At 40.7% G+C, this 26,675-nt stretch overlaps 1 protein-coding gene across 2 annotated transcripts in view; it reads right to left on the bottom strand.

The window, feature by feature from the left end:
• Window positions 1–1,473: 1,473 nt before the first annotated feature.
• The window catches only part of MPPED2 (metallophosphoesterase domain containing 2), a 114,329-nt gene continuing 89,127 nt past the window's right edge, over window positions 1,474–26,675 (bottom strand). For both annotated transcript variants that reach the window (XM_064656988.1, XM_064656989.1), the window contains 3 exons: window positions 7,149–7,264; window positions 4,337–4,450; window positions 1,474–1,653 (listed from right to left, as the gene is read on the bottom strand). In XM_064656988.1, coding sequence (XP_064513058.1) covers window positions 1,535–1,653; window positions 4,337–4,450; window positions 7,149–7,264 — 349 coding nt within the window. In that variant the 3' untranslated portion in view covers window positions 1,474–1,534. The remainder of the gene's footprint in view (window positions 1,654–4,336; window positions 4,451–7,148; window positions 7,265–26,675) is intronic.

Consider the following 26,675-nt stretch of genomic DNA (forward strand, 5'->3'; position numbering starts at 1 on the left):
CTACGACATCCAAAGACAAAATCCCTTCTGTCTCAAAGGAATGGAGAGATGGATGGGTGGCAGGGAAATGGAAGGAAAAGTCTGAGTGCCTTATCTATTGGGAAATAGAAAACTTCTTACTTACCCCTGTCATCGCTCCCCCCAGTGGTTCATGCCACGGAAAACCACAAAAATTCCCTTAGGCCACGTATTTAAAAATCTTGCAATTTTATTTGCATATAAAGGCCGCTAGATATAATATCACAATAAATTTAAAGAAACAACCGCTTTTCTAAATTCCATTAACAAGGTAACATAAAACAGAACAAAGCTCAATAGCATTTACAGTGGTGGAACAGAAATAACTATCTGCAACAATATTTTGTGCTAGCGAGATTGCATTTACACACAGTGCAAAATAAGAAAAAGGAAATAAAAAAGACAAGAAGAATATTTAAATATAAAGGACAACTAAGCCTTATTTTATTTAGGCTTGATTGTATCCATTTGACTCTATACATGCCTGAACTACAACAAAGATTTAACTCGGGCTCTTGAAGGCCTTGAGCACTTGGAAAAATGTGTCACATCCTTCATAATTTAGATGTGCTGTACAGCATAATTTTGCAGATGCTATACTGGCAATATTAAATCCTAGCTTAGTTATAATGCACAAAAAATACATATATATATAAATTCATATTTAAAAGGAGTCCGCATTTACATTTTTTTTTTTTTTTACTGCATGAAATACCTGCTCTTTGCAGCTTTCACCCCCAGTCTTTTAAAGCTAAAATAATTTAAAAAAGAAACAACAGAAGGTAGATATCACATACAGGCTGTGGCTATCTAGATCAGTCTTTATAAAGCAGGTAGAGACAAACAACTGAGAAGTCTATTCTCCCCTTGCTGCATTCTACCATGAACAGAATTAAGTTTAAGTACATGCACACATATCAAGAGGTAAATGGACCCCAAAATATTGTTTGTGCTACTAAAAAAAATTGATATAAATGGAGATAAAAAGCTAACATTTAGACCTAGGGAAAAAGAAGACACTTAAAAAAACCTCGACAATAACATAAGTTGTGCAAATTTGGGTGTTTTTAAATGCTGCCTATTTTTTAGCTTATAATATAATATTAAAATAAGGTCTCTCACTTATTAAAAGAAAGCTTGGCTGTCCTTTTGAGAACACTATAACAATTTACAATGGCAAATTTATTGAAAAACAAAATTCATTTTACAAATTCACAATGCTTTATCAATTTAAAATGAATGCTGCATTTCCAAAAAGCACAACCTCTAACTTTTCTCCTTGTTTGTTTTGCACCAGCAATTTACAAAAAAGAAAAAAACAAAAAAAACCAAAAAAAAAAAAAAAAAACAAACCCCAAAGCCCACCCCAAAACAAAAACCCCCACGGTTCCCCCAAAATCCCACCCCGCCCTCCCCCAGCCCCTCTTTCGAAATAAACATGTAACTGAATGTAAGTTTTATAATTAGAAAATGGCAGTTTATAGACCTTCCCCAGTTCCAAATGTGCAGTAGTGCTTCAGGATCCTTGAGGGGTCGGAAGGTCGAATATAATTGGAGGGTTGGTTGGTTGGAAGCTGACTGTACACGTCGAAGCGTTGATGTACGTCGTGTAACCGTCTGTCATGATGCCATAACCTGTGGGGACAACGTGTCACACTCACTGCACCACAAACAAACAGTGCTGAAGGCTTGTTGTGGGATCAGTGCTTTGGAGTAAAATTAAATTAATCCCTTCAAAACGATGCAAAGCTCTTGAAAGCTGCTTGATTGAAAAAAAAAAAATACACAGTGTGCCGTGTTTGAAATAAGAACGGATGCTTTTGTTTCATGTACAAACCTTTTTTCCCCCCATGGATAGCCCTCTGTTGCAACTGGATGCAGCAGAAACAGAGACAAAGCCACACATGTTCTTTTTCTAATTACATTATTAGTGAGCTACAGTCAGAAGAAAAAGATCATTCAGGATTCGGAAGTATCTTTGGTTTAGTCTACAACACCCTCTCTCTGGGAAATGACCCAAACTCTTGTAAGCTCTCCCTCTGCTAGTCCTTATTATCCAGTTCCTCATCACAGAACTGCCAAGCTGGTGCTCATGCCAGCTCCTGATACCCCAGAAACTCCTCAGCAGGTTAAAAGTATACACATCCAGGTTGTCCAGAGAAGCTCCATCCCTGGAAGTGTTCAAGGCCAGGTTGGATGGGGCTTGGAGCAAGCTGGTCTAGTGGAAGGTGTCCTTGCCCCTGGTAGGGGGTTTGGAATGAGATGATCTTTAAGGTCCCTCCCAATCAAAACCATTTTATGACTCCACGATATACTATATATATATACACACACACACATATGTGCATATACATATATATACACACATATATATTTTTAAACTATTTTTGTAAAAATGTGTGTGTTTTCAGCTGACATCCACAAAAAGCTAAAGAACTTGGAAAAGGTCTTGAAAATGTATCTGGCACCAAATGTACTTGAAAAAATAATTTTGAAACCCCCCAGAGTTTCATGGAGGAAGAGAGTTTCCCATCGCAAACCCACAGAGGAAAAATGTTTTTCTTTTAAACCATTATGATACAGTACAGATCACTGCTGTCTGAAAGCTAAGATAAATACAGCTACCCACAGTGCCTATCAGAAAGAATAATCACTTCAGAATTGCTGCACTGTCCACCTGTATTACTTTATTTATTTAGAATGGCAATTTTGATTTAGACCATCTCATGGTGGGAAAAACCCTGTTTGTGGTTGTTCTTGCTTATCAACCAGGGAAAAAACCTGCATCACCAAAATGTGTGTACAGCCTCCGTTGATTTAAGGGAATGTGGTGCATGTTCATCTCAGCTGGAGTTGGATGAGAATTAATTGAACTGTAAGATAATGCTTTTAACACTTTGCTATTTCTTCCCATACTGAAACAAGCTGTTCTTATGTCTTCTGTGTAAGTACTAAACGGGATTTTAACTTTTTGTTGTTATTCTCATAAGAATTTATTTGAACGTTCGCTTTTAATATGTGCTGCCACCTTTCCTCTGAGATACAAATGCAGGGTGCTACACATGGTTCCTTGGTGCTTTCTCATAATAACGGTCTTGTACATTTTAAATATCTTCCTCTCCCACTATTTAATGCTATTACAACCAGAAGTTTCACCACCTAATGTGCCTACAAAGGCTGTAGACAACTTACACATTTTAGCTGGAAGTCTTGCTATATTCGCTTATTCTTAATATGCAAGGACTAATATTTATACAAAATATCCAATTTTTTCCTGAGTGCATTAAAAGACTGTCATTTATGCCTCTATACTTAAAGGTCATGTCAACATTCCCAGTAAAAACTCTTTATTTGCAGATGCCAGGCATGAAATTCATCGTATGGAGGGCTTCAGAAAAACCAACACCACTAGCTGAGAAAGCTGTCCTTTTTTTATTTTCCTTTTATGAAGTCCTCCAAATCTTTAAGCTTATGGAGAACCTACTTACAGACAATGGAGAAACCTCCAGGGGGAGAATATAAAGCATTTAATGTGTAATTTTGAGTTCCAGGGTCACAAAGCCTTACACTCTCTCTCTCAGGCAGAACTCCTAGTGTTTGTCTCTCAGCCACATGAAAGCTATGAAATTGTATTAAATATTTAAGTATCTCCAGCATGTATTTAATCTCTCAGTCACTTCCACTGCCACAAACTGAGCTCATTGTTTCTGAACCTTCACACTCTGCCTGTCCTGGCACTGACAGTGGGGAAGTATCTCTTCTAAAACATGAGACTCCTGGAGGGTAACACATGCAGTACAGACTCTATTACAGGGTGCTTTTAGAAAAGTATGCACAGTGAGTTCTGGCAATGCCTCCTGATGCCTGACTCAAGATGCCCTCCTTTCTGCTTCTCCTTGTGCACTGAGGGAGGTGAGCTGAGACAGTAAGTTGTCTTTGATTTTCTTTTCCCTCTGGCACCTTTCTTAGCTCCTGTATTTAGAGTAATGGGGATAATTTTCATTTTGGCTTGCAAGTGTGGGGAATCTCATCTGTTTCTCTAACCAAGTTTGTCAAAACTTGAATTGCTTTCAAATAACCTGCATAGAACAACCTTTGCACAGTGAGAGATGTAGGTGGCTAAATGTAGCACACATTCCTGAAACAGCCTGTTTTAATTCTGGCATAAATTTACAATGTGCTGTGCATGCAACCACTTCCCTCAGCTCCTTCCCCACTTTAGTCCAATATGCCACCCTCCATCCATTGCAATACACCATCAAAATGTGCTCCTTGAAATCTGTCTGAGATCCAAGTGGGGAGTAGTGCTGCTCCTTACCTTCATGAATCCCACCAAAGACATGGAGTTTGGGCCTTACTCGCCTCTGCACTGTGTTCAGCAGCTCCACACAACCCACTCTCTGCAGCTCCTTTGGAACCCAGTCTCGAAAACCTGAAGGCAAAATGCAATCAATATTGTTAATTTTCTCTTATTCAGGTAAGGTTTCACGTAGTCTTTCAGGAAGTCATAATTCACAGAAGGTTTATTACATTATCTCTAGTCATAACCTCTCCATTAAAGCACACAGTGGCTTTTAAGGAATGTTTCGCTGCCACTTTGTCTTCCTTAAAATTTCCTCCCTTCAACTGCATTAATATTTTTCTGGATGTGATTTGTTTTTTTAAACTACAGGTTTAAACTCATCTTCCACCTTGAAACCCTGGGACATTTATTCCTGGCACTGTTGCAGATTTTTCTTTCCCTTGCCCTGGCTCTTGGAGCAGTCAGCTTCCCAAGCCAGCTGTGTGGTTATTCCAGAAACAAAAACAGCTCAGGAAGATCAGCTGATTTCGATACAGCTGTCACCCCAAAGGTTTAAAACACAGTCTCCCACAACTTCCCAGGGACCATGGTCTGCAAGCATCAGGTAACTTCTGAGCCCACATCACCAACCTCAAGCAATGCAGCAAAACAGCTTTCAACAAGCCAGTGCTAACTGATTATATTGCCAGTTGGTCCTACAGATAATATGGGAAAATGTGCAAAATTTGACATCAGTCCTTACAGAAGTTTGCTGCCTGGACTAGCACTGACAAACATCAGCAGGGCAAGATGAACGAGGGGGAGTGAAAGGGAAATTGGGAGCCAGGTCCGACTGCAGCACCATTCTCCCAATTTAGTGTAATTACACCCTGTGCCAAGTTTATCCCAGGTAGTAAAAACGTGTTTGTGACATGAACTTGGCTAAATTTTAGAATGAACAAAGAGTCCAGTTACAGCTCTACCTCCCTTAATATCTACTTACTAAGTAAATAAGTAAACAATAAATATTTATTTAAAAAGCAGTATTTTGTCAATATTACCATACAGGCTGAGACCTAAAGCCCCTCATTTTAGGCATAGTACTAACAACAAATCTGTGTCTGTAGTTAAGATACAGTGCCAACCTTTTGAAATTGAACTTTATTATCTCCATCAAACACAAAATTTAAGTATGCTTATTCAATTAAAGCACTCCTTAGTGTCTGCAGCATCACAGTACTTCTGTATGAACCCAATTCAGAGCAGATGGATTTAACAACCCATTTAAAACAGCACCCATGAAACATTATAAACGTGCTTGCGGGGGTTTTTTTGCTTCTTTGGGAAAATAAACTGATTAAGAGAGTGCTGTTCAAAGCACTGGTTTGCAATATCCGGTGGCTCCAAAGCCAGTGGATGCTGTATCCCTGCTTTAACACAGCAGTAAGGTGGGAGCTCCAGTGAGGTTAAAGAGAATTTGTAGATCACCTTACGATGTTCTCTAAGTTGTACCAAAAAAAATGGAACCAGAATACAATAGGGAGCAGTAATTACATCGGTCAAAAACTTTCTGGACTTTTTTTTTCCCTTAGCTTTGCTTAGATTGCTGACTCTTAATTGTGGTAGAAAGCATAAGCATGCATTATTTCCTGACTCCACTGTCACCAAGAAGCTCTGTGAGACCACTGAGCCAGCCTGGAAGCATTTAAAATGCCGCTTTATGATGGCACCATGCAATTCTTAGAAGTCTTTACTATATTCACAACCACCTCAAAAGTCAGCGACTTCGTGAGATTTGTGTGATGATCTGACCCCTTGGATTGCAAGCTCTTACTAAAACCCTGACAGAATCACAGCAAGGGCAATGAAAAGACTGCCACACTTCCTTATCCTGGTAAGTCATATTTATAAAAGACAGATGCTCAGTTGTAAACCCCACTGAAATACTTAAAATACAGTCCTAGACTGCTTGCCACATGTGTCTTCTAGAAAAGCAGTAAATAATATGTGATACTGTCTTCTGGGGTACAGGGTAGAGAAAAAATAGTGGGGCTTTTCAAGTGGTTTTAGTGTGGGCTTTAATGACTTCAGACCTGCCGAAACTGAGTACTCCTGTCTCTGCTAAATGAGTTTCCCAGTGTCTTTTTGAGACCATCAGAACTTAGTTTAGATCTTATGAGCTAAAATGGAGATCAGTGAATTACTCACGTTGACAAGGCAAGCAAAATTCAACTAAATGAGAAACTTTTAGCTACCTAATGAGAAAACAAATTATGCATTCATAGACTGGTGCTCACCCATCATTAGTTCAAGTAAGGAACAATTATCTAAGAACGTAATTTTATTCCTTCACAAAGTTTTTATATGCCAATTAATACCTTTAAAACTACTGTTACATATTCTAAGTTTATCAGGACTTTATCAAGGAGAATATGTGCTTACATACTCCTAACTGGTGACTGCTTACTCTCAAACCTTAAAGTAACGTGCCATTGTAGTGAGAAAAGTTTTTAAAAGTTTTAGTCAATCTCTAAAAAATCACATGGGATTGGAAACTGCTTGTCAGATGAATACTGTTCTTAAATAAAATGTCAAACTATAATGGTTATTGAATCAGATATTTGATCTCCCCTAGCTTGAATTTAACAAAAAAATTAAGTTTTTTTATTGAAATTCAACAGATCAGCTAAGCCTAATCATCATTTTCCACTTCTTCCAAGAAGGTTTTTAATCCACAGTTTTGAGTTTGGGTGCAATTAGAGTATAGGTTAGAGCATTATTAGTTTTGCTTATTTTGAAAGTAAAATTCTCATGCAAAAAAATCACACAGAGCTTTTGTTTCACTTACCAAGGGGAGGTCCATGTGTCATTAGTATATCAATTCCCTCAGGAATAAGATTCCACTTGTCTAGCAAAGACTGACCTCTGGGTAGATTAAAGCCCCATCCATTAAACCACGGTGTCCTTTGGGGGGAAATAAGACAAACTGCATCAGTGTAAAATAAAAATCTCTTTCCTTCTCGAATTTTTTTCCAAATTAAACCAATTTCTGTGCTTCAGAGATTACTTGCAGACAGCCTTTTTGAAGGGGAAGCCTCTAAAACACACTGATTCAAATATATACATACATTAATGTATACGTTTGAATTCAGATTAATATCTGATGCTATTTTTGTGCTTGAAGAGTATGCAGCCCTGGGGGCATTTACTCACTAGAGGGAAAGGGAAAAATGTTAGAATAACACAGTCTAAATATAAAGCTTTTTTTTTTTTCAAAGTTTGGGGATGTTGGAAGGTAAGAACTCCTTGCTCATGCTAATTACCAAAACGAGCAAAAAATTTCCGAAGCTTTTTGGAGGCAAATATCAATTTCTCACAGCACAGGGCAGCAGTAAGTAACAGTTCAACAGCACTTAAAAGCACCATCTGTGCTATGGTGTTTCACTAAACTCAAACTTGCTCCTTTTAGCACTTTTAATACTGGGTTACTGTCACCTGTCTTGGTTTTGAACTCCTGAGCCTCCTGAAGATCTCCAGCACACAATGTTTAGCCTCACGATGGCTTTTTAAAGAGATCTTATAATTTAAAGTTCATTTATTATTTCTTGAGGAAAACTTATATTCTCAGTCTTCTCTACCATAGCATAGCATTGTTCTGAGACACTGGTTTAACCACCAATCCAAGCCTGTAGCAATGACAAGTGAACCTCCTAGGAGTACTTTTTCAAAGTATAACAGCAAAAATGAATAATTTTCATGCAGGTATATCATAATAAAGCCTTTCCTTATCAGACAGGTACACAAAGCAATTGTTCTGAAGAGATACTGTAATGTTTATAGTATCTGTTACTAACAACTTTTCATACAGTTGTTTGTACTGTACTAATTTTAAGGGTTTTCAGCCATGTGTGCATTTCCTAGAGCTCAGGCAACAAATTTAGACTTCATTTTCTAGGGAGGAAACTCCTATCCTAGCCCTAGTCATTTGGGGGTATCTTTCTGAGAGTTCAAGCTACTCCTGACATCTTTTGTGTGCTGTAGTTCTGAAAAGAGAAAACAAAAACTGGGGCAGAAAAACAATCACAAACCAAAGAAAACTGTACCTTTTAAAGAGACAGAGATCATTAGAGCCCTATGTAATTTCATTATGTAACCTGCCTCCTCTACCCTCTAAATTATTCATATTTCTCAGCCTCAAATATGCATTAAAGCAGGAGTGTCCTGCTGAGATTACATCTCTAATTTTTATTTTTTTTGTAATTAAAGTGCTTTGTTTTCCCGACACGATGATTTGACCAACGAAGATCATACCCAGTTATATGGATGATCTGCATTCCTGACAATCGGCAGTATGGAAAAACAGCAGGCGCTGCTAATATAGGGGCAGGAAGGTCACTGGTGCCTTAGTAACAAATAATAGACATATCCCATGTAGTCCTACTGAACTAATACTTCTACTACACACACACAGGAACTCATTCAAGCCAGCAGACTTCCTGAATGAACACTAACAAAAGATAGGGAAATGAGACGTTTAGTCAAACATTTGATGAGAGCCATGGGTTCCTCATGTGCACAGCCACGAAGCTTCACCTCTCACAGCTGCCCCGCTCTGCACCCACGGAAATGCCCCCAAAAACACTCCTGTGTTGCAAAGCAAGGTCAGTGTAGTCACAGAAGGTTTGTATGCAGCTGAAATAAAACTGAAGGTTGTGTCTTAGCTTTAACCAAATCACAAGAATTTCTGCTCTTCTAGGATTGAAACATTTATCCTGAAACATGTATCTAAATTTCCTGTCCTACAGAGCTCCTAGGTCTTCATATATCAAAATTATTGTAACCTTCAAGGCTGCAGTTAGAAGTTTAAATATTGTTTGGCTAAACATTCAGCTGCTTGAAAAAAACAAACACACAGAGCATTGGTCAAACTTTTCACTGTCAATTAATGATTCTTTCCCCACTTGCATTTCTCCCGAAGATAAGATTGTAGTTATTACACCATAGTTAAACCTGAAACATGAAACCACATCTGTGATTTCTCTGGAGCTCTTTGGAGACTACAACCACAGAAAAAAGCTGGATTTGTCTGCAGGTTTTTTATTTTATTTTATTTTCTTCCGAAGCACTGTGGAAGGAGGAGGGGAACCTGAGCTCAAATATATTCCTCATTCACCAACCTCTGTAATTAGCTGTGACTAACAGGCCCCACACGGGAATCCACTTGCAAGAAAACTTTCAAGAAACCTTCCTGATTATGCAGCATGTGCACAAAAAAGATGGTCAAGTGCTTACTTAATATAATAAAGATTTTCATACATACAAAATGAATAAATCAAGGAAGAACACCTGGATTGCAGATTTAGGCTTCAGGCATTTAAAATACAAAACCTTGCATATTCAGTGACAGCACTGCACAGACCAGGCAGACTGAGGGTCCCTGCCTTTCAGGGGGTTCAGGCATTTCCAGAAAGCCAAGAGGATGCGTTCAGAACACCACCAAGAAGAGAAACAGCTTTCTGGCACAGGCTCAGGTTTAGATGAGATCACAGGGAAGGTCACCCGATGTTTGCACTCGGCTGTGTTGCAGTGCAGACGAAATGGAGTTGATGTGCTGTGAATCCCACAGCACATCCCGTGTCACAATCCCAGGAGCGCACAGTGAACGGCCTTTTACCCCCAGCAAACTTGAAAGGCGTGGAGGAAAGACAACCCCTGCAGTGTAGGTAGGTAGCATCCTATCAAGGGGTATTGGATAGGGGTATTTTACTTCCATTAGTGCCTTTTTTTGAATACATGAGTTAGAGTCACTCTCAACTTCTAAATAATTTAGAAGAAAAACTGTGCATGACGTTAGGTGCCTTCTGCAACATATTTTCAAGCTGATTACTCACTGTGAGAAACCACTTCCTCTCTAGGAAGAAATGCCTATAATGAACTTTGGCTGCACTGTCAGGGTTTAAGCCCAGCTGGCAACCAAGCACCACACAGCCACGCTCCCTCCTCCCCGTGGGACGGGAAAGAGAATTGGACGGGTAAAAGCACATACACCCACCTGTGGTAACCCCCTAATCAGGTGCAAATAATTAGTAAAGGCTGCTTGATCCTTAGCAGCCATATTTCAGATCTGACCTGTTTTTTTCTTTCCTATAGAGCTCTAAGTAAAAGTAATTTGGGTTAACTCCTAAAACCGTTCATTGTATACTTCATTTTTAAGTACAGCTGGCAAGAGCAGAAAGATATCAGCTGTTGAATAATGTCACGAGGGAGGCGTAGACGGAAAACCCACCGGGACTGGTAATGAGAGATTACAAATGATTTTGTCATTTTCCGTTTGATGGACCAGAACAGTTCCTCACACCCCCATGCCCGGCGTGTGCAGGGGAACCTAATTGAGCCTCTGCTCGTCAGAACCACGCCACACTCCACAGCCTCCTTCACGTGCCATCAAACCATCACGATAATTCCCGGTCCCCGGCTCACCTGACAGCTCAGCCCTTGCCTGACTGCAAAGCTTCCTTGTGGTTTAGGGATAGCAGCTCTGCTGGCACCAGGTGTGACACAGGGAATATCCTCGCGAAAGGCAGACACCTGGCCCGTCCCTACTCTCCTCAGTTCTTCATTTCTACGCAGGAATCCCCACAGGTCCCCCTCCACCTGGCATTCTGGAAGCTACATTTTCTGCAATTAAAACTGAGTGCTTACGCAGGAGGCTGCAAATTATCTTCGCACCTTGTGCTGCAAGAGACGCAGACGTTACTTGACGTGATGCCAGGAAGGAGGGAATCTTAAGCTTCACAGCAAGACTCACCCTCCTTTTACAGGTGCACTGGGAGAACCCCTGGACAAGACACACAAATCCATCTGCTTTTTACAGCAGAGAGCTGCCTCTTCAGCAGGTGATCGGATCTCCCTTCTCCCAAGTAAACACCGTATGGTTTTATTAAAACCCAAATGAACCAAAGCCAACCCACAATAAAAGCACAGTCATGGAGCATTATTTCATGACCAAAAAAATCACAACTGCTCTTTGGTGTGCTCCTCAGAAGCAACACTATGACATGAGGAAACAGGTGACACAAGGCCACAGCCAAGTTCATCCAAGTGATACAGGAATTTCAAATCCTTCTGGAACTTTAATGTTTTTAAAGGTTGGTATCTCCTACAACCTACTTTCATCTCTTCTCTGGCTGATGAATTTTATTACCTGATCCTCAGAGTTCAACAACTCAAAAGGTAAATGTACAGTGAGACCTTCTAGATTCAGATTCTCCTCTTAACTGCACCAGTAAATCCGTTTATTTCAATAGTTACTTCTAAACAGGATTAGAAAAAATAAATTATCTCATGGTTCTTTAATCCCATGTATCCACTCATTTTTAAGGCTACCCAGTCTTTTAGGAAAGCTTCAATTTTATCCTTAATCCAATGAGTAAAGTGTGCAGGAGGCAAAAATCTCGTTCTATCTCCTTCCACAGGATAAGAGCCAAGGGAGTGTCTAAAAGGCATCACAGCAGGAAAGCGCTTCCACACGACCAATAACAGTAATGAAATGCTCTTTATTTTTTTCAGCATTCCAAATGAACACACAGACCTGGCTCGGGAGGGAGAGAGACCGTTCCAGCAGCAGAACAAAAGTGGTGGGACAGGACATGGACATGCACTCCTAGACTTGCTCAGTTGCAGGACTGTCCTACAGACACGTCCCCAAAGCGTCTACGCCGGTGCTGGGCAAAAGCTGCTGCTGTGCCCGTAGAGCAGCAGAGAGCAAACCACAAAGTGTGTGTGTGGGGGGAAACAGTGACCTTTGTGCACTGAGAAGAAAAGCCTTTCAATCCCCTCCCTCCACCCCGCACAAGTGTTTGCCAGGGCCGGGCAGCCCACACGTGCCGGGTGCCGTGTTCAGTCAATGGACAGAGCGTGCCTACTGGGAATACACAAACAGCGACTGCCAGGGAGAAGGGGAAGGAGGAGAGAGCTTGTGTAATCATGGAGACAAAAGGCTGAGCAGGGCAAGTGCACAGTGGATTGAGGAAGCACATTTTTACAAGAGCTTCTGTAAAGGCCCCAAAACTTGCCTTCGGTGCCACAAAAGTACTTTTTTTTTTTGGTTAAGCTTCTTCTTATGGTGAAGGTTCAAATGCTTTTTGCACAATGTAACAACTATCAGGAAATGATAAAGGCTAAATTATTTCCTAAATGTGCTCATCCTGTGTAATGTTGCTATATCAGTAAGAGGCCCAGCCTAGGGGCTCGAGCTGTATGTCATTCCCACTGAGCACTTCTGTGCCTCAGTGTCCTGTTTAGAGAGTGAGGACAATAATACACAACCAAAAGAATCACCATGAGGTCTGGTTCCTTGGGATTTTGCTTACCCTGCATCTTTAAACAGCTGAAGCTCTCACAAAAGTGGATTTTCAGTACTGCCATTATGTTAGCCATGTTACTGTATGTTACCTCCTTATTACGAACTTGCACGCAAGTCTGGAAGCCTCTAAAACACAGTCCTGCTATTTTTACAAAGCTAGAAAAACCTGAAACCTCAACAGCTGCTGGTTATTTGTTTTGTTTTGTAGTTTTTCCTTTTTCTCTCTTTCACGTACAGTCTATAATCTCTAAAGGCTGGTTATCTAAATGACAAAGCATTTGAGAAGCACAACCCCCTGTCATCCACCCTGCTTGGAGGGCAAGAGCCCACACGGTGCCTTTCCTCTGGGAAGCAGTATTCCACAATGAGAAGCAGCAGCAATCACCTCATCACCACCAGCCAGCACGACATGGCACATTCCTTGCACCAGGCCTCTCTCAGTTTCTAATTCAGACTGTGGAAACTGGTCCATGAGGGTTTCAGCTTAAACTCCTGCCAGACAGAGATCCGTGCTTGAATCTGTGAGAGCTATGAAAGGAAAGAAAAATCCAGGACCTTTACTGCTACCACTGCTACCTCTGTGGATACCTTTCAGTAATTTTGCTTCTCTGATGGTCCACACCAACCACTTCTATCCTGTGTCTTGAATGGTTAGTGATCCTTTTTGGCAGAGGATTGTCCATTCGGTTCACATGTTTTGTGTTAACAATACCAGAGCAGCACAGACAATATTTAAGAAAACTCATCTGTGGGGAAGGTGTGTTTTAACAAAAATAAAATTGAAAGAAGTTGAGGAAAGAAACACAGAACAAATACACCAGGGTTTAAGACACTTGAGAGCAAAGGAGCAGACAGGCAGGAGGTCGAAATGCGAGTAATGTCACAGAGGATCACAAGACACTGAGGACAGCAGGAGGCAGAACACAGGGCTCCCAGAGGACAGGAGTAAGGAATACACAGAGAAGCAGAGGAGTGGACTCCACCAGGAATCCAGTGGGTACTGGGAAGGACAGGAAAGGAGTAGATGAATTTCTCAAGTTTATGATCCATACTACCTTGGCTTAAGCATCTGAATTGCTCATCAAAGAGGAAATTTCCTCCAAACCTTCTGAGGCTTTTCAATCCCTAACTGTATTGAAATTATTTTATTTAGGGCTTTACTTAATGAGATCTGGGAGATATTTTAATATCCCAAAAATATGAAAATAATTCAAACTTGACTCAAGGGCTAATTTCATTCTACTTTTAAAAGGAACAGAATTACAAAGGCCTACTAATAGAAGCAAGTATTAAACCTTACGTATTTCTGTGCTGCATAAAGTTGAGGATGGCTTGAAGGACAGACCTGGTGTAAAACAGGACCAGTTTTAAATGGATCCATACATTAAGTACACTTTGTTTCCCCACATGGCAGTGGAAGCACTGTGGCACCAGCCCAGACCTATGGAGTACCATCCTGGATTGACTTGTAAAAGTGCTTTTCAGCCCAGAGTGGGAACAGTGTCCCCTTCATTCCCATACTACATGGGAATGTACATGCACATGCACCTTTGAAGAGTCAAAGGATGCTGCAGTACTGAAAAGAGCTTAAATGCCTCAAATTCTTATAGTAGAATTTTGTGGTCTTGGTAGAAACACAAAGGATCCTGGTATATCTACCTAAAAGATGGTCCTGAAGCTCACCATAATATAAACTGAATTCCATTCTGAGGGACACACCGGGGGAAAGAGGAAAAAAAAGGGCGAAAAAACAGCTGAAATTTTGATTTAATTTTGCTCAAGAATTGTGCATGTTAAAGAATGATGCTTGGATTCTTGTTTTCTTATAGTAAAAGTGATGATAATATGCTACTTGTATTGCATCTTAATTTTCTACATTCCTCTCATTATCCATGCAGGAAATGTAAACTGACAAAGCTTCTACCTCAGGTCAATCTGGAAGAGGCTTTTACTAACAGCCCTGCTTCTGTGATGACAACACAAATTAAAGTAGAGATAAAAAAAAAAAAAAAAAGGTAAAGAAGTAAAGACCTCTCCCCCAGCATATTATGTTGCATAGTTTCAATCCACTGGGGAAGTCTGTGTGTTTGACATGTAAAAAAGCCAAATCTGTACAGGTGTAATTGCAACCAGTAGCTTCTGTTGAATATTTTATACATTTATAAAAGCAGCATTTGGAAAATATTAACAGAAAGATGTCTGCCTTTAAAACAAGTAAACTACATTTCAGTGAATTATGAAACAACTGTTGCCAGATATAAGTTAGTATAACAAATAAAATACTCCAAAGTAGTTATGCTTGCCTGTCCTATTAGAGAATTTGGTTCTTGGTCCTAGGAAACAGCCTCTAGATATTTAATTATTTAGAATGCTCCTTAAAACAGAATACTTTAGCATCACTAGAGTGTCCGTAGTTCCTTCAAAAGGTTATGCTGGTCAGTGAACACGATTGCTTGTTCATGAATTAATGCCACAAACCAGAAGCTTTCCAGATACATATTTTTATGTAGTGTTTCAGCACCTTTAGGTATGTTTACATCTGCAGCCTGTACTGCATAACATTTAATGAGACCAAGAGGAAAGGTGTGTGTTCCCCAGAGGATGAATTCTGGCTGGGGACTCCCTAAGAGCTGCTGAACCACTGTCCCAGTTCACTGCTGCCCAGAGGCCACAGCCCTCCATGCACTGTCATCAGTCACAGAATCACACAATATTCTGAGCTGGAAGGCACCCACAAGGATCCTCAGGCCCTGCACAGGACCATCCCCAAGAGTCACACCCTGTGCCTGAGAATGTTGTTCAAATACTTCTTGAACTCTGTCAGGCCTGGTGTTGTGACCACTGCCCTGGGGAGCCTGTTCAGTGCCCAGCCACCCTCTGGGGGAAGAACCTCTTTCTAATATCCAGCCTAAACTTCCTCTGACACAACTTCAGGCCATTCCCTCAAGTCCTGTCACTGGTCACCACAGAGAAGAGATCAGTGCCTGCCCCTCCTCTGCCCCTCACGAGGAAGTTGTAACTGCAATGATGTCTCCTCTCAGTCTCCTCTTCTCCAGGCTGAACACACCAAGTGCCCTCAGCTGCTCCTCACACGGCTTCCCCTCAAGGCCCTTGATCTTTGTTGCCCTTTTTGGATGCTCTCCAATAGCTTAATATGCACACAGTATTCGAGGTGAGGCCGCCCCAGGTCAGAGCAGAGCAGGACAATCCCCTCCCTCAACCAGTTGGTGATGCTTTGCCCGATGCCCCCCAGGACAGGGTTGCCCCTCCTGGCTGCCAGGGCATTGCTGACTCATATTCAACTTGCCCCATCCCAGGTACAGAATCCAGCCCTTGCCCTTGCTAAACTTCCTACAATGGTCCACGCACCAGCTCCAGCTCTTGCAGGCCCTATCCATTTAAATCCTGACTAACAAATCAGGGAGAACACTAGGTGATGTCACTGCCTCTGTAAGCAGTGGCACAAACCCAACCTCAGATGATGGAATAAAAACAGTAGCTGGGCTACCTGAAAGGAGGTCACTTTTCTCATTCTGCTCTTCTCTAAAGATAATCCTCTGAAAATGAGAGAGTTGCTGTTTTATGCTTCAGGAATACCTACTAAACATCACCTCTGTTTAGGAGCCACCTTAAGAGGGCAACCCATCACCACTACTCTGAGCTCTCACAGTAAAGCTGTGGTTAGTACACACCTAAAAAAGACCCTGAGTTATAAAGTCTCTCAAAGAGTGGACTTAAAGCAGAGCCAAATTTTGCTCTTGTTCTTGCATTGCTTTAAAGCTTTCCATGTAACGCACTTCCATGCTCTAGCACACAGCATCAAGAAAAAAAAGGTTTTGGTTGTTGTGCCTGTATGATGTGGATGTCTTACTTGCCCCTGCTTTTCCTGATCTAACTTCCAGAGGTAACAAACCGGTTTGTTGTTTCTGAAAAGTAGAAAAACCAAACAACAAAAACCAAAAACAACCAACCAACAAAAAACCCTCACTAAGCACAACCTACATCACAATCACAGGAACTTCAAGGCTTTCAAAAACTCTTTCAAGTGCTTTACAAGTAATAAATAATTCAGGCTCAGAACAGTCTAGATAGAGCATTGTTTAAAGAGGTATTGTGTAGGACGTGATTGGCCACACCAAGAATAAATTTGCCAGAATATATGCCTAAGTCACTTGCTTAAGGTGAATCAGATGGTAGACACAGGATGCTGCCCTCCATGATTTTCATTATTAGTCTTCACTAATAAGTCAATTATTCTTATCTACTCTGACTTAAAATCAGACACTGAGACTGCATAAAGTCGGATGGTGCTGTTTCTCTATAAACACCATCATTTTATTTATGTTTTTCTCAAAACACTGTCCAACACTCCTCAAGAAGAAACCAATGCAGAATGCCTGGTAGGAAAACCAAACAAGGCTCACATGTATTAAGTCTTCCAGGCACACATAGCCCACAATATTTAATTGTAGGAACTTGAAACATAATCTTCTGCATATTTACAGAAAAGAATGGAAACAGTTAGTTATAATTAGGTCGCAGGATACTCCCAGCATTTCTTGTTTGAAGTCTGTGCTACCTTCCGTTCCAGCTTATTCTTGAAGGTGGATGCAAAGTTGCTTACCCTCACTAACCATATGAAAACTAAGAGTTTCCAGTGTCACAACACATGCTTAGTTGGCATTTAGGTACAGTATAAAATATCATGGCTGGACCTTAAGCCATAATACTGGTTTACTATTTAATTATAAATTTTAGGAAATGCCATTTATTTAAAAGCTATGCAGATTTTGTTAATTTTCTTCATTTATTACAGCCCTTGCTTTCTGCAGAAATTTAACATCTGGCACACTCAAAATTTCACCTTTACTGAAAACCACGATCCTACTTTGGAGTCTGCAGGAAGGGAAAGTTAGCAACTCCTGTTCAGTCTTCATCAAAAAACACGGATACGTCATTTGTCAAATTCTTTCAACCAAGAGATAATGGGATGATTATGAATCCCAAAATGCCTATCACGCCTCCTTCTAAGCTCAGGAAGCCTCAGGAGACAGACACGTGTGCAAGCAAAGTTCACACATACAAAAAATCTTATACCTGATATTACATGCATACAATGTGTGCACACGTGTATATATGTATGTATAAATATACATCTATCTCCTGTTGCTCTGCTTGTATCAAGGAATCTGACAAATAACTTGCAGAAATGGCACAATGCACTCCCAAAACAATGAGAACTCCAACTGCTGCAGCACTAGAGCAGAGCCCCAGCCATGTAAGCAAACATTTTCAGGTTATTACCTGGAGAAGCTGTCTTATGTATGAGCCAATTTAGCAAATCAATTAAAGTAATGCAGTTACTTGATCAACAGATGAACACAAAGGGGGGAAAAATGACAGAAAAGACTGAGGGAAAAACATGAGCGTCATGAAAAAAAGCAGAAGCTGCTGAAAAGAGAGCATTCGGTATCACAGAGGTAAACAGAGCACTGTTTTAATTGGAAAGGATCTGTTTAAGCAATGGGTCACTCACTTTTGTTGCCTTCAGAGTTATAAAACAAGGAACTCAGATTACATGTGGGTCATTTACACAACACTTAATTTTAGGCCCTCCCGCGTTCGCGCTGTCCTTTCAATGAGGTTTGTGGGAGGTGCAAATTACCACAGACTGAATGAGAGTTAATTCAACCCTTCTGGTGAAAAAAACCTAACAGTAATAGAACAATATTTCTAATTATAGAATAATTAGAAACCAATGTAAAAGAATTTTTACATCTGATCAACAAAATGCCATTCCTACTCTTTACAGTTCTCACCTCGAGGGAGAGAGGATTTGATCCCCACATCTCTCTGAGGTCACATGCAACACCTAATTCCTCTCAAGAGAGTGTTAATGGAACAAAATTAAATGGAAGCAAACAGCAGAGGAAAAAAAAGTAGGGAAGGTGTCTTTCTCAGTGACCACCAATTAAACTCCAGGTTTTATGAAAAGCCCGAGTTGCCTCCCAGTGGATTGCAAAGTAGTTCCAAAGCTTCCCCACAGCCTGCTGACAAATCTGCTTCTGCTGGAACCACAAAGCAGCAGCTGAGTCAGAAGCACCATCCAGTGGGCAACAATCAGCATTTCTGGTGCTACAAAACACAGAATCATTGAATGCTTTGGGTTGGAAGGGACCTTAAGGATCATCTAGTTCCAACCCCCTGCCACGGGCAGGGACACCTTCCACAAGACCAGGTTGCTCAGAGCCCCATCCAGCCTGGCCCTTAAGAATTCCAGGGATGGTGCACCCACAGCTTCTCTGGGCAACCTGTTCCAGTGTCCCATCACCCTCACAGTGAAGAACTTCTTCCTTATATCTAATCTAAACCTGCCCTCTGTCCATTTGAAGCCATTCCCCCTTGTCCTATCCCTGCATGCTCTTGCAAGAAGTCCCTCTCCAACTCTCTTGTAGCCCCTTCAGACACTGGAAGGTTGCTGGAAGGTCACCCCAGAGCCTTCTCTTCTCCAGGCTGAACAATCCCAGCTCTCTCAGACTGCACAAGAGAGGTGCTCCAGCCATGCTGCAGTTTCCCCACCCCTTGGGATCATATACAACTCATATTTAAAAAGAATACATATTCAAAGAAAAGTTGTGAGCTCATATTACAAGTTCTCACTCGAAGTAAATTTTTTACTGATGAGTTACCAGCCTATGAACTGGTGGTTTATAATAGAAAGGCAGACTGACATTTAAATAGAGTGGCACTAGAATAATGGCTTTACATTAGTATTTTATGGGAGCCTGAATAACCACAGAGTTAACATACTGTATTTTCTGGCAATAAAAAATCCTTTGAAAACAAAAGGTCATTTTATTTGATAATGTAAATGAATTAGATTTGTATTGTATGGCCAAGAGAGTAAGGGAAAGATTAATTCTTAGAGGAGAAGTCAATATATCAGGATGGCCAGGATTGGTTTGGTTTTAATTCTTTAAGCATGTTGTAAAGCCTGTGGTTCATAACCCACAGCCATATATTGCTGTACACTGGAGGTTTTAATATGGGCCCCGGACTTCAGTCTGATCTGATAAAAATCTGAAACTTGCAGTAGGCCATTATGTGGGCAAACTATTCATTTTATATTCACCTCCTTGTCGTGTCAGTGCAGAGGTCATCTAAAGAGGGGGCCTAATTAATCAAACTGTCAGAGCCGATGAGGAGGAGCATGTTAATGGGACTTTTATTTCACCCAGGAAAGCAGTGGTCTGACAGGAACCAGAAAATATGGCCTTGATGTTGCTGTTTATTAGCAATGCTGAGATCAGTGGTAATAGGTGCCAAGCAGCCTATGTTTGATAAAGCACTGGATGTCAAGAACCTGCACCAACTAGAAATGAGACTGACAGGAGGCAGGAATCGCTGCTTATTGAGGGCTACTGAGAGCAGGTACGGCTGGGATGTGATCACAAAACCTGAGCCTGCACAGGACACACTTGTTTCTTCAAAAGTAAAAACAAACAAACAAACAAAACAAACAAACAAAACAACAAAACCAACCAAAAACTAAAACCCCAAATCAAACTACCCCTCACCCCTCAAATACCAAAACCCACCAGCTATTTTCCTGAACCTAAAGGTGAGGCTTTGCAATGTTTAGGTCCCATTTGTTTTGCCTAATAGGCAAGCACAGCAGCACCAGCATAGAAAAACCCCTAAAATTAGTACAAGAGTGCTCAACTTGAAGGATTGCCTTGACGGGAGCTCATGGTGGTGCAAGGCCAGCACACCAGCCTGACAACTCTGATACCCTCTGAGAGAGTTGTCAGGATAGTAAATGGTCTAAAACTAGCACAAAAGCTGAGACTAACTGATCCAGACCAATGCAGGAGTTGCACCAGATGAAGGAAGCACAGCACAGGTAGAAGTCGGGTCTGTGCCCCTCTTGCCTGTGCTAGATCAGGCACTCAGTGAGTTCAACCCTGTCCCCACAAAACACAGTGATAATGCTAAAATAAACACAGTGAAGATTTAATTTCTTGCCCAAAGCCTTTCTCCAAAATTGATGTTCCTAACACAAAGTGCATGCCCATAGTAAAGAAGAAAACAAGCATCTCTAAAAGGGAGTGAGTGGGAGACACAAGAGATGCTCACAGTTTTTGAAGGGCACTGGACTCATTTTAGCAGCAGCCATAGCATTTGCTGTGTGGGTGATATATGCAAAATTTTAAATTAATTATTTTAGTAATGCACCCCTACATGATTTCCCAGTCTGCAGTGCATTTTATACTTTAGGCCATGGTAGGCTTTATAATTAACTACTTTCTGAAGCCATTTTAATTAATTTTTTCCCCCCTCAACTCCATTATTTCCAAATGAATAGAGAGCTAACATTAAATAGCCTTCTAAATAGAGAGCTACAGGGAACTACTCTTGTAGGATAAAGCCCTTGGAATAACGCCCCGAGCAGTGCCCTCGGAAAGGTTTAAGCAGCTGAAAGGAAATGTGCTGCCAAAAGGAAACCTTGGACACTGACAGGGCATGCAAGTCCCTGGCTAAGTCAAAATTCTTCCTGGTGGAAGAGGAAAGCTATTGTGTTTATGGCTGCTGCCATGGATCCAAATATCCTCATCCTGAATTATCTATTTCTTTTCTTGCCCGAGAACACTCCATTGTCTGGATCTTCCTCTTAAAGCCAGCAATACTAAAATTGGAATTAAATGATGCAAAACCAAGTTGTGTGCCTCTCACTGGGGTGAGTCAGCCTCCTGGGCTGCTGCTCCATCCCAGAGCTCTCAGAGGGCTGTGGGAAAAGCAGGAGCCTGGGATAGTCCTGCCTTCTGCCCTGGGAACAACTGTCCCTTGCAAGAGGACCAGCACAATTCCAACTACAAAGGCTAGAGACATGCTTGCAGTAAGGCATTTTTCTTTGTTAGCAAAACCACTTAGAAAACCTCCTGCCTCTCTCCTGAGCCTTCCCTGTTCCTCCCTGCCACAGGCACCGCTCTCTTCTAGTGGGACTCATGAGCCTGGGATGAAGTCTCTGACAACATCCACATCTGAAAAGATTGGAAGATCTTTTTGGTTATTTGGCTTTACAAGATTCAAGCCTTCAAGCAGCCCAAATATGGGACTGGAAAATGGTAGCACTGGGCTCAGGACTGGTTACTCAGGGCAGGAACTGCTTCTCTGATGGCAAAACTCACTTAAAGCTTTACCGTCAAATTACAGCTTTAAAGAGAAAAATGCACTCCTACCATAAAAGAAATGTAGGAAGAATAATAAAGACACTCTTCCTGTCCTAACCTTTTGCTGCTGACAATGCCCTTTTGAATGGTTAAAATGATATTTATTTTCCCTTACAGTTTCATACTTTCTAATTTAAACATAAGGCACACCTACTATACTTCACAGAAAATACATTAGACTGAAAATAAATGCAGAAAGCTAAAATGTGGTTCAAATAACTACCTCTTGGAGCTTTAGGTGGCTGTTTTCACAGCCACAAGAAAAATAAAAGTTGATGGGCAAAATTTTAATGGTTGTGAGACTCACTGTTACATTTTTCAGTGACATTGGTGTTTAAATCATTAAAGTCAGTTCACTATTAGCAAATGAAGTAGCACAAAAATTTGGAACTATGTTGAGTATCTTTTAGAAGAGTATTGAAGAGGGTTTTCTGTCATTGACACTGCATTACTTAGCCATCCCCATAGTATTTTATTAATGTTAGGATTTTATTACCTATATTGTACTATTAGCTTATTGGAGAGGAGGTGTGAATTTTTTGTAATGTCACACCTTCATTTACAGTCATTGTGTAGTCAGAGTATGACTACACAACTATTGCTTCAAAGGCTTTGTAAGATTGTATTCTTTAAACTGCCTGCCTCACTTCATGGAGATATTGCTCTTATTTTGAAACAGAAGAAAATCTGCACGTTAATCTCAATGACATTGCTACAGGAACCTTATTTACAGTATGATTAAAAAATGGTCCTTTCTTACAGCCTCATTAAATCTAAGCCTCATTTAACTACCAGGACATTTTTACAATGGGTTTACTGACATACCATGATAAATGTCTGTATAACATCCTTCAACAATAGCCCCGACTATAGCCATAACCACAATGTGTATAAACACTGCATCAGTCCTAACAATGCGCTGTCCTGAATAGTAGGAAGTGAAGTAACACTAAACACATTTTTACTAACCCCCAAGTCTCCAAAACCTGTGTTTTGCTTTAGGTTTTTTTCATTGGTTTCTTTTTTGTTTTGGGGGGGGCTGCTTTGTTTTGCCTTCTCAGCGGGAAAAGAAACACTCCCCCTAAAATTACGAGAATTAAGATGTTAAACTTTTAAAATATTACAGGACCCTTTGAAATTTTGACCTAGGCAGAAGGGTTTCCTGAAATTTGATTCTTTAGAGATAAAAGGGTTGGCAGCTGGATGAAAGCAGCCCTACCCTTTTTTTTCCATGTCAGAGAAATGAATGGAAGGGCTTATGAATACATGTAAGTCACCCATTCAGGAGCCACGTTGGTGCCTATTTGTCCTGAAATATCAGTGTTAGGTTACTGTGCAAAGCAACACAACTGAGCCAGCATAAACTCAACCCATGAGAACAATGAGGGCCAGAATAAGGTTTTTGGAGATTAAACAAATTTTTCAAACTTCAAGGTAATGAAAGGGATTAAAAGACATTTCTATGGGAATCATTCTCTCAAAACACCTTTATAAATGGTTAGCCACTGTAACTTTCTTTTGCAAGACACAGAGATCAGGAGTGCCAGAATCGTACAGCAAACTAAAACTGAACAGGCTCAAATGCCTTCCTGTTCATGGTTAGCCTCTGATTTAATTTCACATCAAGTGGAATCACAAAGCTGGACATGGTAAACCTACAGTATTTTCACTGGAGACTAGGGTCTGACATTCTGTCTAAATGAAATTTCCCAGTTGTCCCAAACACTTTTTATCTTATTTCCATGCTAGCAGTTCGAAATGTCACTATGTATTGCCACAATGACAGATAAGCAAAGGCACAAGAAAGCAACAAGAGCTGCTTTCTCCAATTAACCATGCCTGGCAAATGTGAAAATTCACTTGTGCCCCTGGCTCCTGGCCCACTCCCAGGTATTGATGGTAACACAGGGGTAAGCTCTGCAATGCAGGTTGAAATACAAAGCATAAGTTAGAAAAACTTTCTATGCATGTATATACATACACTGCTAAAAAACACCACTAAGGGTCAAATCTTGCGAATATTTTTTACTTTACTACCACAGGTTATAACATCCTGACAGCAATAAACACCCTGAGATATAGAAGATTGAGCCATGTGGCCATAATACATATTTTATGTGGATTAACAGACTGAGGCTAAGATGGTATTGGTAAAAAAAATAAAGAAAACATCCCTCAGAAAACAAGTGCTTAAGAGATGATGCCTCCTGCTCACTGGGATTTCAGAACTTGCAGACTTCCTCTCAGTGACAGTGGGGAGAAGACCACAGTAACATTTCTCATTGCTCTATCTTATTCATTTCTATTAACTACAATGAATTGTTCTAACGACAACCTCAAGACCAAACTGTAAGCTATAGGGATTCTCTTCTCTAAGTCTCTTTCTCTTGCTGTGGTGAAATAATAATCTTCTGCCTCTAAAAGGCCATTCCTTTACATAGGCTTGCTCATGTCATAGAGCTGGTTAGTGCAAAAAGAAAATATAGATGGGGTTATATTATCAATTAACACCTAAATATTGCTTACTCCCTCCCAATCTGAGTAACTGCTCGCTCTGAGCAACACTCCTGTCCAGCTCCTTTCAGAGCTCCCAGCAGTGACTCCCGAGCGATGGTAAAACGGAGCCGTGAGCATTTGTATGCAGCAACCTCCACCTGGAGACACCCAGCACTGGTACCAGGGGGTGTGAAATGCTGCTCTCATTGCAGTCAAAGCGCCAAATTTCACCCATGATTTATTTTTCAATAAGTCATCTCTTGCTGTTCCGCTCTTTGATATTGCTTTGCCTCTGAGAGCGCAGGAGATACAAAAAGGTGCATTTCTATCAGCGACATCCACTTCAAAACTTCACGTGCCACCCTCTTTATAAGGCCCTGCTGCCATCCATTCTCTGATACAAGCTGTTACTCAGCCTTCACCTGCCTTTATTATCAGAAGAAATCATTTTGACCAGCACAATAAAACCCAGAGGTCACCACGGTCTCTCTTATAAGCACTAGGAAACAAACTTTTTAGTAAAAGGTGGGATAAAAATCAAGTTCTGCGCCACATTTGGGCTAGATTCCCCTGAACATGTAAATCTATACAACTATTTTCTTTCAAAGTATAAAACTGAGGTCCCATATGGCCAGAATCTTCCATGACTGAGATGATAAAAGCAAGTTATACCACATTTTGGGGGTATATTTTCAGAGCTCAATAGTGAGATCCATCTGAAACCTTCCTCTTCCAGGGATGCAGGAGGTGACACCTGCCCCCAGGAGACCCATGGCCAGAGCCATTTCCTCAGCTTACCATTCCTTTGCTACAGCTGGGAGAAAGAAGGGAAAAGGGAAGCAGAAGACTGTGGGGATGCTGACTTCAGTTTATACAATACTCCAGTTCCTCAGAACGTTCTCATTCGGGAGGCATGAACTAAATACTCTTTAAAAACTAAACAAAAAACTAGAGGATTAGCCTCAATGCCTCCTACATACAGGGCCAGTAACTCTATGCACTCATGCAGACATGCACATATATGTAACCTAGTCCACGTGTTTTTTCATATATACTTACATACCTTTATAAACAAGAGGCTACATTATATGCTACGCAATTATAATCAAGGAAAAAAAGCTGCATTAAAAAAATGAGCATGATTTGGCACGTTCAAGTAATTTAACATACTTGCATATCAAAACATACAAGTCCTTATCAAATTTCCTTCATCAAGTGTCGGAGCAGTTCAATTCTGCCTGTAAATATGAATTTATGAAGGGAAGAGCAGTATTTAATTTTCTGTTTCTGCCTAGTTGCTTAATTGCCACTCATATTTGGCTAGATGAATTAGCAAAGTGTTTAAAGCACAAGCTAAGGCTGCCTGTCATCAGGAATGAGTTTTCTACAGTGCTTAACACTTTTCAGTGATTAAACCACTGCCACAACATCCTTGCAGAGGTCGCTTGATTTCTTACAGTGCATCAGGAACAAATATGACCTGTTTTTAACAGCTACAGTGCATGCAAGTCTACTAATACAAGAGTCTTTGTCAGCTAAATTTAGGTGTTCAGGAGTCAAATGTTTGGTACAAGTTATTTTCCCTGGCTCCCTTATGGGCCATGGAGAGAGACAAGCCCTTTTGTAAAGGGTACAACTAGTCCACGGGCTAATGTTTAAAGCAACTGGCACGGATTGCAGGTGCTGCTTTCTGTCCCCTTTAATGAAAAAAGAGGGAGCTGAGGAACTCTTCCTTAGCTTCAACTCGTAAATTTACCCACCCTCCCCCCCCCAAAAAGCCATCAAACCCCCAACCCAAACCCAAAAATTTACTGCACCTTAAGGGACATCATAGGCTATATAAAATAAAACTTCTGTAAAAATGTGATGAGATAGGTGTTTGTTCACATGAGCATGCATGTATATATACAGCATACAAAATTTGACACCTAAAAAATATATATATCAACTGCTGGCAATATTGAAAACCCTTCAGCATGTTTCTTCTTTGAAAGTGTGCAGTGCTTCTAAGAAGGCAACTGTGATATTGCTTTTAAGCTATTTTAGTAAGGGCCCTTGACAAGCTACACATAACATATTCAGCATTGATGCTTCCAAGTCCACACAATTTAACTTAAAAAGCTCTCCCTTCTTCAGCCCACATTGTAAATAGGTTTATTATAAAGGTGGCGTATGGATTAGATGCTTCCCCTTACCCTTCCCATCTGCCTTCCTCAAGTGTGATTGTATTGGGCTGCATCACAAACTCAAGCAAAAATCAAAAAAAATTTCCTTTTAGAATTAA

This window comes from Pseudopipra pipra, chromosome 6 (genome assembly GCF_036250125.1).
Source record: "Pseudopipra pipra isolate bDixPip1 chromosome 6, bDixPip1.hap1, whole genome shotgun sequence".
Taxonomy (NCBI): Eukaryota; Metazoa; Chordata; class Aves; order Passeriformes; family Pipridae; genus Pseudopipra; species Pseudopipra pipra.